At 28.7% G+C, this 11,970-nt stretch overlaps 1 protein-coding gene and 1 long non-coding RNA gene across 4 annotated transcripts; both read right to left on the bottom strand.

Moving 5' to 3' along the window:
- Positions 1-766: 766 nt before the first annotated feature.
- Positions 767-1,732, bottom strand: LOC136974799 (uncharacterized). 3 transcript variants are annotated; one of them, XR_010880702.1, is made up of 4 exons: positions 1,667-1,732; positions 1,389-1,594; positions 920-1,252; positions 767-837 (listed from the first exon to the last, which is right to left on the bottom strand). It is a non-coding gene; the product is annotated as an uncharacterized lncRNA (long non-coding RNA). The 3 variants fall into 3 exon arrangements; XR_010880703.1 differs by having other exon boundaries at positions 920-1,213; XR_010880704.1 differs by lacking the exon at positions 1,389-1,594 and having other exon boundaries at positions 920-1,213; positions 1,667-1,684.
- Positions 1,733-1,811: 79 nt separating this feature from the next.
- LOC136974793 (acidic leucine-rich nuclear phosphoprotein 32 family member E-like) lies at positions 1,812-3,751 on the bottom strand. The gene is made up of 5 exons (XM_067269739.1): positions 3,368-3,751; positions 3,247-3,294; positions 2,503-2,645; positions 2,194-2,328; positions 1,812-2,128 (listed from the first exon to the last, which is right to left on the bottom strand). The coding sequence occupies exons 3-5, from the start codon at positions 2,512-2,514 to the stop codon at positions 1,919-1,921; spliced, it is 357 nt and encodes a 118-aa protein (XP_067125840.1). The 5' UTR covers positions 2,515-2,645; positions 3,247-3,294; positions 3,368-3,751; the 3' UTR covers positions 1,812-1,918.
- Positions 3,752-11,970: the final 8,219 nt, after the last annotated feature.

Here is an 11,970-nt window from a genome sequence, read left to right as displayed (position 1 = left end):
ATCATTATTTGAAGATATAGGATGTATTAATCACCATAAATTTACAAATATATCCTACCGGGATTATAAAGATGGCTATACTTTATATTCTTTTGATCTTTCTCCCGATCGTTCGGCATCAGAATCGCATATTAGTGTAAGCGAACAAGGAAACATATCAATTGAATTAAAGTTTGCAACCGCTATATTAGAAACTGTAAACGTTATTTGTTTACTTGAATATAATAACACTCTTGAAATTGATCACTCAAGGACAGTATTTGTAGATTACTAATGAATACTATTACGTTATGGAAATTGGCCTCCAGTGACCAAAAAATTAAAAGAACTTTTGGAGGAGTTTTCGCATCCGATGATTTACCCGTTTGCATCGGTAAATATAAATCATTTATAATTAATCTAGACGAAAAAAATAAGCCTGGAAGTCATTGGGTATCCGCATTTTTCGATGGAAAAACCTGTTTTTACTACGATAGTTATGGAATGAAACCAACTAAACCAAAAATTATTACATTTGTTAAACGAAATTCCAGAAATTGCTGTTGGAATAATATTGTTCATCAGAGTTTATATTCGATGAATTGTGGATTTTTCTGTCTGTATTTTCTATATAAAATGAATAGAAACCAATGTTTAAAAGAACTGAGTAAAACTGATAAATTTTATAATGATGAATTTGTAAAGAAATTTGCCGAACAACATCTATATTTGGCACGCCCACCGACTATAATGTATAATCAATGTTGTAATTCAATGAATAAAAATATTTAAAATATAAAAAATTGTTTTATTTTTCAAAAACATACAGTTATTTAAAATGCAGTTATTGCCAGAAACCTGTACAAAATAAATAAAAATAATATATATAATCATATTTACCAATTTTTATATAATAATAATAATAATAAAATGTACTTACCTTGCTCGATCATAAATGCTTTATACGAAAAAACATCGCATAAGCTGCAATGTTGTGTAAACCGGGTGTGGAATGGGCAAATTTTCCCGTAAAATAACGCATTTGGTGGCATACATATATGCGGGTATATTTCATGATGATGAGGACATGGCCTCTCTATATTCCAGTTCTTCGGAGCATGGCAATAATGCGGATATATTTTAGTATGATAGGGACATGGAACTCGAATTTTTGAAGATTTGGGCACTCCCCGTTCTTCAAGATCAAAATACGGAATATTCACATTGTATATTTCTGAAGTTAAGTTCAAATAATTTTTTTCAATTTCTCCTCCTTTATAGTAAAAAAATTTATATTTTAAAAATAAATTATATAAAATTTTGCACACATTATCACTTTTTTCCCAATTTCCGAAATATTGTTTTTCATATGCTAAATATAAACCATGTAAATAATTGCCAAATCTTACATTTTTTTTATTAGCAAAACTTAAATCTTTAAAAGTAATTATTTCATTATAAAATTCAATTTTTTGATATTCATTCGAGTTTTGTGCCACAAAACCAAGTTGTCTGCATAACGTATTAAACGGTAGGTCCATGCCATCTATTGTGAAAGCTTCAAAGTCTATAATTACTCCGACATTATCCCTCCATACATTGCAAGGGTTGAAATCTATTTTATATTAATATGAATTAAATAAATAAATAATATACATTATTTTTAAATATTATATTTATTACTCACATCTTGAATATGAAGTATTCCAATCTAATGCACCCGAATCCAAAGTACCGAAATCTAAAATATTTTCTCTATTTATTATATTATTAATTAAATATAGATATATAAGAAAAATATACTTATATAAGAAAAATATACTTACAATTCATTTTTTAAGTCAGATTTCTTATAATGTTTCCGGATGCGTGAATGAACATTATATAGGTAATTTCAGGGGGGGGGAGTTGGAGGGGAGGGGGGAGGTTGAGGGAGAGTCTATGAATTTCCTCCCCCCTGGCTGCTCATACCGCTTTCTTCTCTTTCCCGTCTTTTCCTTTCTTCCCATCTTTTCCTTTCTTCCCTTCTTTTCCTTTCTTCCCTCATAAAATGCAAGTATCCTTCTAATTCTTCTTTATTTTCTTCCCCCCACTGAATATATTCGCTGTCTTGAAGTTTTTCTTTTAAAAATATTTTTTCCACAGATGCCTGTATATAAGTTACCTTGTTATACTTTTTTTTAATTTTTTTTTTTTAAAAAAAAAAAAACTTACTTGTTCCTCTCTCATCCGTATAATTCTGTCGCATTCTTCCTGCTCTTTTTTTTCAATATAATCATCATCATCTTCTTCTTCTTCTTCTTCTTCTTCTTCTTCTTTCTTTTTTAGTTCTTCTTTCAATCTAGATGCCTGTATATAAATTACTTTGTCATTTATCAACAATTTTTTTTTACCCCCCTAACTTGTATTCCCTGTTTGTGAAAGAGTTCACTTCGATTAATTAAATCTATTATACTCTATATTTATTTAAAATCATAAAAATTAAAATCTAAATTATAAACTATATTATTTTAAACTACATACAGGAGCATCCATAGTCTTGTCATAACTATCTCCTGATGGCTGTTAAATAAAATATATTTAAAATCATAAAAATTAAAATCTAAATTATAAACTATATTATTTTAAATACTTACTTGGGAATCTATATCAACTACATCATTTTCCTGTTAAATGAAATACAGTCAAACCTGTTTTTATGCGGGGGATAGGGACCGCATTAAAAAAATCGCATTAAAAAAAATCTCACGAAACTTCACGAATGGCTGTAAATAATAGTTTTCGCAACACAATTAAAAAAATAATTTTTTTATGCGGTCAACAGGGACCGCATAAAAAAAGTCTCACATAGAAAATAACTCAAAACCGTACGAAATAGAATTTATTGACAACAGATGTCAGCACTTGACTGCATCGTCTGGTCTATCGTCTGTTTTACATATTTTTGTCCAGGTGGTGTTTTGTTGACTTAAAAAGTAAATTATTTCATTTTTCGCATATTCATGCAATAATATTACTATAATAAGTGCATTTATGCTATAATAAGTTTATTTAGCTATAATAAGTCAACGTGAGACATGACGAATCGCACGAGACTAGTCGCCAACTATACCGCACAAATTAAAAATTCGCAATTAAAAAAATCGCACAAATAAAAATCGCACATACAATGGGAAGCGCATAAACAATCAGGTTCCTGTTAAATGAAATATATTTAAAATCATAAAAATTTAAATTATAAACTATATTATTTTAAATACTACTTACAGGAAAATCACTACTTCCTGCTTCAAAATTTGAATTTCCTCCTGTGGCCTGTTAAATGAAATATATTTAAATACTATAAGAATTTAAATCTAAATTATAAACTGTTATTTTAAATACTTACCATTGCTTTGAAATTAGTATATCTTTCTTTTCTGAAATTTCCTTTGCTTCACTTGTTTGATATGGTTGTTTTCTTAAGTTTATCGCAGCTTATATTGTGCACGCTTGGGTTGTTTTTTTTCCCTGTAAATTCAGTACACACCCAACATTCTTTTCTTATAAAACCACTTTCAATTCTTGACCAACTTTCTGCAGACCCAACCCAAGATATAAATCTATTTCATAATTTAGGTCACAGCTGTTAAAAATGTCGACTCCACCAAAGATAGAAATCTATTTCATAATTTAGGTCACAGCTGTTAAAAATGTCGACTCCACCAAAGATAGAAATCTATTTCGTAAGTATAATTTATGGTCATATAGTTATTTTAAATTCTCAACCTGCTTTCTACAACTGCTACGCCCGAAATTAAATATATTTTTCCTTCAAAAACATGACCTCGCCCAACTATTTCGTAAGTATAATTTATGGTCACATAGTTATTTTAAATTCTCAACCGGCCACGCCCGAAATTAAATATATTTTTCCTTCATAAACACGGCCACACCTAAGATAAAATCAGTTGACCACGCCCTATTATTTTGTATAAAAGCTGTAACTCCAGATTGAGAAAAATATCTTCTACAAGACTTCCAAAGACAACGAATAAAGCATCATGTCGTCTGCTGATGGTAATATTATAATTTTTATTTAAAATATTTTTAAATGTTAAAATTACTTAATAAGTTAATATTACTTAATAAGTTACTTAATTACTTAATATTTATATAGAATGTGAATTTGATTTTAATATGAAACAGAATGTGGGCAAAAAAAGAGGTCCAAAACCTAAAAATGTCGAAGATGAATCAAAAAAACAAAAGTTTGACCTAGACCTGTCTACAGATACTGCAAAATGTTCTAAAATTCGGCCATTTAAGATAAAAGTATGCGACAATCAAACAATGGAAGTCATCGAATTCAAGTCAGTTTGGTATATATCATTAACAAAAATGAAAGGGAATTATCCGCCCAACAAGTATAATATCAATGTTAAGGACTTTAAATTATATAAAAAAGCTTTCGATGCAATGACTGAACATTTAGATCAGAATGTTTAATTTAAGGAAAAAAGCTTTTAGAGGGTATGCCAAAACTTATAGGGCTTTTATTTTAGAAAATATAGATCCAGCTGTCTGTTTTGAAAAAATAACATCAAATATTTATGATATTTTAGTTAATGATAATTTTGTTTGTAGAAGGAAATTTTTAATTAATTTAAAAACTAAATTTTTAAAATATAAAGAAGATGATATTATAGAGTATCAAGATGTATATTTTTCTAGCCATGTTGAGCATATTTTGTCCTCATATATGATTGGTGAAAAATTACGAAATGCATTTGATACAATTCTAAATTATATTGAAGAGTTTATAAAATATGGATCAGGGTGGATACTAAAAGAAATTATATTTATAGATGTCAATATTGGGATATATAAAAATGAAATTGGTGGCTGCGGCCATATTATTCTTCCTAAACATCTAGTTCTCAAACGTTGTGTATTAAATATAAAGTGCTCAGATAACCAATGTTTTTTATATTGTATAGTTGCACATTTATATCCCTCAACTAGTAGTAACAGAAATTCTATTTATTTATATAGAAAATATTTAAAATATTTAAATTTAAACCGTTTAAAATTTCCCATAAATGTGAAAAATATTCCCACATTTGAGAAAAATAATTGTCTAAGTATTCATGTATATGGGTATGAAAAGAAATTAATTTATCCAATCTATATAAGTAAATTTCAATTTGAAAAAGAAATTAATTTGTTATTGTATAAATCTCATTTTTTTTTAATCCGGAATTTTAATAGACTAATGTCTGATAAATCATCAGCAAGAAAATTTTGTAAACTCTGTTTAAATGGTTTTGAAAGAAAAACTACTTTAAACGATCATATAAAATTTTGTTCTAATCATAAATATCAAAAAGTATCTACTCCAAAAGGAGACAATACAATTGTAAAATTCCACTCACATGAAAAGTCATTATTTCATGCAATCTGTATATATGCAGATTTTGAATCAATTTTGGAACAGGTATCTTCTGATGAAATAGACCCTAAAATAAGTTGTACTAAAATTGTTGAAATTCATAAACCTATATGTTATTCCATTATAATTATTGAAAATGAGGATAAAATAATATATGCTAATTTTTATTGTGGAGATAATGTTGTTAATAATTTTTTAATTGATATTCAAATGCAGCTGAATAATTTGTTAGATAAAATAAATCGCAATGTTGAAATTAATTTAAATACTGTTTCCAATAATTTTAAACATTTGTGTCATATTTGTAAAAAAAAATTTGGTGATAATGATCTGCGTGTAATGGATCATGATCATCAGACAGGTCTTTTTCGGGGGTGGGCCCATAATTGCTGCAATTTAAATTACCGACTAAAAACGTTTATCCCCATTATATTGCACAATTTTTCAGGTTATGATTCGCATTTAATTTTTAAAAATATTCCCTCTAAATTATTTTCAAAAATCAAAATTATTCCTATAAATTCTGAAAAATTTACAACATTTTCATTAGATTATTTTAAATTTATTGACAGTTTTCAGTTTTTAAATTCTTCTCTTTCAGTTTTGACTGACAATTTAAAAAATGCAAATTATAATTTTCCAATTTTTAATCATTTTTTTCGTCGCAGCAAATATAGAGAATTATTAAAAAGGAAAGGAATTTTTCCGTATTCCTATTTTAAAAATAAGCAAATATTAAATGAAATACAACTACCCCCAAAAAAATGCTTTTATAATGAATTATTAGGAGAAAATATTACAGATGACGATTACAATCATGCTCAATTAGTTTGGGATAAATTTAATTGTAAAACTTTCAAAGACTATTTAAAATTATACCAATATGTTGATACAGTATTATTGGCAGATATATTTCAGAATTTCAGAAAATTAAGTTTAACATATTATAATTTGGATCCTGTATATTTCATAACTACGCCCGATTTAACATGGAACTGTGGTTTAAAAATGACTAAAATCCAATTGGAATTATTTAATGATTTAGATATGTACCTTTTCATTGAAAGTGGAATTAGGGGCGGAATAAGTTTAGCGGGAAAAAGATTTGCAAAAGCAAATAATCCATTAATACCCGACACATATGATAAAAATCAACCTCATAATTATATTCTGTCGATAGATGCAAATAACCTTTACGGATTCGTAATGAGTGCATATTTACCCGTAAATAATTTTCGATGGCTGCACAAAGATGAAATAGATGCTCTAGACATACCTAATATATCAAATAAAAATAGTATAGGATATATCTTAGAGGTTGATTTAAAATATCCTGAAATTATTCATGACAGACATGATAATTTGCCACTCGCTGCTGAACACACACATATCCCATACAATTTATTATCCAATTACCAAAAAACAGTCTTAAAAAAATTAAATTTAAAATATAGTAATAATAAAAAACTAATTCCTACTCTTTTTGATAAAACAAACTATGTAATTCATTATAGAAATTTAAAATTTTATCTAGAGGAAGGTCTAATAATAACCAAAATTCATAGAGTATTGGCATTTTCCCAAAGTGCATGGCTTAAAAAATATATATATTTTAATAATAAAAAACGGCAAGAATCGACTAACGATTTTGACAAATCATTTTTTAAATTAATGAATAATAGTTTTTTTGGCAAAACGTGTCAAAACGTAAGAAAACGTATTAACCTAAAAGCAGCCACGACATTAAATCAGTATCGCAGATATCTAGCTAAGCCATCTGTAGAAAATTTCAAAATTATAAATGATAACCTTACTATTTTTAAAATGAAAAAACCTAATTTAATTCTAGACAAACCAATTTATATTGGTTTTTGCGTATTAGAATTAAGTAAATTGCATATTTACGAAACATTTTATAAAATATTTAAAAATAGATATGGCAAAAACGTACATTTATTATATACCGATACGGATTCACTAACACTTCAAATATATACAAATGATGTATACGAAGATTTTAAATCATTCCCGGATATCTTCGATTTTAGTAATTACCCTAAAAACCATAAATTATATAACGAAGCGAACAAAAGTAAACTAGGATATTTTAAAGATGAAACATTATCGAAACCTATAATTGAATTTTGCTCATTGAAACCAAAAATGTATTCCTATATTTTCGATAAACAAAATAAGAAAACTGCCAAGGGAATTAAAAAATCTGTTGTAAAAACATTTAATCATGATAAATATAAAGAAGTTTTGTTTAATACAGAATTATTAAGGCATCAACAATATGGAATTCAAAGCAAAAATCATATAGTAACAACATATCTACAAAATAAAATTTCCCTTTCTCCATTTTATGATAAAAAATTTATTTTAGATAATGGAATAGATGCACTATCATTTGGGCACTACAATTTTTACTTTTAATTTTGCAGATTCCTCATCATTTCCACAATATGGCTTTATAATAGTATACAAAAGAAAATGTAGTTATATAATACATAGTATTTGTAGTAAAACTTACTCGTGTTTAAAACAAACATGTAATAAAGCAGCATCATTAAAATTACCAAATAATAAAATATACGAATGTAAATTTTTTGTAATAAATGATAAAATAACATTACCAATATTTAACAAATATTTCATAAAATGTAATTGTATGAAATGTAATATTTTATAAAATATAAATTTAATATTAATGTTTATAAATGTAATAATAAATATTTTATTTTCTAGAATTTGTATATTTTAAAAAATTAAGCGAGGCTGCTAAAATTCCCACTAAAGCTTCAGAGGGAGCAGCAGGATATGACATTTTTTGTGTCAAGGGTTTTGAAATAAACTCGAATGAACAAAAAATTATTTTTATTGATCTGGCCATCGAAATACCTAATAATAAATGTTATATCAGATTGGCTCCAAAATCTTCTTTGTCGCTAGATAACATAATAATAAATGCAGGCATCATCGATTCCGACTATCGTGGAAATATTGGGGTGATGATGTACAACTTTGGCCCCAAAAATATTGTTATTGAACGTGGAACTGCCATTGCACAAATTATCTTCGAAAAAATCTCACATCCAGTATTTTTAGAAATGGAATCATTAAGCGAGACAGACAGAAATGAACAAGGGTTTGGCGACTGTACCTTTTCTCAAAAAATAAATTTTGATGATTGTAAAGAAATTCTGTCTGATTCTGATACTGAAGACTATAATATTACTAAAAAAGTAGTTTTTGAAGACGAAATTACTGTATCTGAAAAAAAAGAAGATACTGTATCTGAAAAAAAAGAAAATTTTGGAACTCATAATGATCATAACTACTTGTAACAAAAATTAAATATTTGATATTATTTTGTAATGTACTCAAATATAATATATGTAATCCTCATTTTATACTCAAGAATGTACACTCTTATATGTATACATAATATGTACTTGAATAAAGCAGCAAATAATATAAAATGTTTTATAAATTAAATATTTGATATTATTTTGTAATGTACTCAAATATAATATATGTAATCCTCATTTTATACTCAAGAATGTACACTCTTATATGTATACAGAATATGTACTTGAATAAAGCAGCAAATAATATAAAATGTTTTATTTCTTTATAGCCGCTACACCAATTGACTGGAAAGCTTTCTCATCTTCGGCCATAGACGAAACCGTTATTCGTCAATTTCAAAACTATGTCCACTGGGATACAATTAGTCGACGACGTAATTTATCTGAAGAGTTTATTAGGGAATTCGCGAATAAATTAAATTGGAACCACATATGGAAAAATTACAAATTTCTACCCTCATTTATTAGGGAGCATATTAACTATGCAAAATGGGATTTAATATGTCAATATCAAATATTAAATGATCATTTCCTTACAACTTTTTTCGACCATCTTGATTGGAATAAAGTAGCCGAACACCAAATTCTTTCGGATGCTTTTATTATTGGCTACGTACATAAATTTGATATTAAAAAACTCTTAAAATACCAACAATTAAAAACCTCAACTTTACGTCAAATACAAGACTTCCTAAACTGGAATTTTGTTTCCCGTTATCAAAAGCTTGACCAAGAGTTCATTGACGAATTTCAACGTCAGCTTTCTTGGTGTTACATTATAAAATATCAAAAATTAGATCGTAATTACATCATTACCAATCGTGAAAATTTATTCCTATACTTAATGGCAGAATTGTGTCTTGGTTTAGATAAACTAAAAGAAAAAGTGGATACACTTAAATTGTAAAATTTAAATGATTTCTCTGTATTAATGAAAGTAAAAATAAAAAATCTTTTAAAATACTTTCAGTGTCGCATTATTAATAACGTAGAATAATTGCAAAAACACCAAACTTATTACATATAACCACCTTATTCTATACAGTAAAACTTCGTTATTTCAAACTTCAAGGAAGCAAAAAGAAAAAACAAAAAAACAAAAAAACACAACTTTGGATTATCCGGGTTCGAATTATCCGAACTTTTTTGTAATTCTGGAATAAAATTGTGTTAATTTTATCCGAGAATTACAGAAGGAAAAAAGGAAGTAGGACAGATCAGGCACATTTTAACAGAGTGTTAGCATATGATGATGGTAATTGCAAATCGACTATCGTCAGATGTCACTGTTTGTTGGAAACATTCAGGTTTTATATGTCTTTATGTGTATTTTCTGTCAGATTATTTATTCAAGTATTTTATTAATTTGCATTTGTATATTAAAACACATATAATACACATATTTTTCAGGTAATTTTATCAATTCCAAGCTGATCAAAATCGGTGGGTAGCAGGAGCATCCGTATAGTACATTAGAGCACTTGGGCTTTTGTCGTCGAAATGCTCTTTTCTTAATTCCCAATGGAGCTCCAAAGTTTCATTTAGTTACTCAAATTTATTACAGGAAAGTTTTTTACTGATGACAAAATTAAAATAAAAATATTTCTATTAACGTAAAATTATTCTAGCGGAACGTGATTGTTTGGTCGAATATCGAGCTATTATCATATTTGATTAACACATACACATACGCGGTAGCATTGACATTAATATACTGCGTTAAAGAAGGACAGAAAAGGACAGACAAAAACCGGGAATTTAGTTCTACGATATTGTCAATTTGCACCTCAATAACTATGCTCCAGTTACAGTTTGGATAAAACCATCGAACACCGGTAATCGGTTGTGGGTCGCACTGGCCATGTGGAGTTTTCTGAGTTTTCTTCGCGTTAGAAACACTTAAATTGGGACCAGCTTTACATGAAAGTCTTCCCGTGATGCGTCCTCCTCGGCAGATCGCTCCCTTGTCGCTTTGCAGTAATCAAATAGATCAAACCAATCCTAATAATTTTTCTATAAATGCGATATTTACGACGACATGCTTAACTACCACGAAATCCGGACATCCTGCCCGTCCCCTGATTTTATTTCCTCTTACTAACTCATAAACCCATTGCACCAAACTTCTTTCACTGATACTGCTTAAGATGCTGTAACATTCAAACAAATTAATGTACTGTACGTAAAAAGATTTTAATGCACAAAGTAGAGCTCGAAGTCTTTCTGTACCGATGTTCATTTTTCCTATTTATTATTGTGAGCCCGGGGAGCGATCGGAGAGAGTCCGTCGGCTCCGTTCCCTTCAACGGGTCGTTGACCTACTCACTTGTAAGGATGGCTGTTACGTTTTGTTACGCGTTACGCGAATGGAGAGGAGATGAGATGAAGTCGACGATAAGGTGTGGCCGACGGTCAAGTAAAGACTTCATTTATAACAACAAAACAACATTTATTAAAATCAACGAAAAAGTTAATTACAAGGGTTAACTACAAGAAAAAGTTAATTCTAAGTTCGCTAAGCTACAATTCTAATTCTCAATGTCGCAAGGGGGAAGCTCGAGAGAGAGAGTTTATAAATAGCATTTCATACCTCTTTGCACAGTCTGTAGACGACGGAATATCCAAAATTATAGGCACTAGGTCAAATCTCCGCGACTCCGATGAATAATTAATTCGCGGCTCGTCCACGAGCACGCACGACTGGCAGATCGAATTAGACTCCCCCGAGGGGGGAAAAGACGCGGTTTTTATAGATTCGCCGTGGAAACTAAGTCACGAGATCGTTGTCGGACGGAAGAAAATGATGAATTCGGATGTTGAGTGTACAATTTTATGATGTTACAGCGTGAGATCGGTTGCTTTAAAAGGAAGAATTATAAAATTTCCCACGAATTCTATTGTTCGTTTTTTTAAATCGCAGGAATAATTAATTCGGAAAAAACTAGATAAAAACCCGAATTTCACATTATCATGGCGACATTGCTTCATTATAAATTTCCTGTTGTTGTAACTTGTGTAATGTGCACTCTATTCACACGTTGACTCTTACTACAAATCTGCTTCCATTATGCTTATGCCAGAATTTTCAAAAGTTCCCTTTACTTAAATGGTTTTGCTCAGCTTTACTTTTTCAATCTAGTTTCACCAGTGTTTTATGAGTCACATAAAAGCAATTATTCTCGCATTTTT

This window comes from Centruroides vittatus, unplaced genomic scaffold (genome assembly GCF_030686945.1).
Source record: "Centruroides vittatus isolate TY-2023 unplaced genomic scaffold, ASM3068694v2 contig_356, whole genome shotgun sequence".
In the NCBI taxonomy this organism is placed as follows: Eukaryota; Metazoa; Arthropoda; class Arachnida; order Scorpiones; family Buthidae; genus Centruroides; species Centruroides vittatus.
Note: the sequence above shows the minus strand (reverse complement) of the source record. Positions and strands in the feature narration are given on the sequence as shown.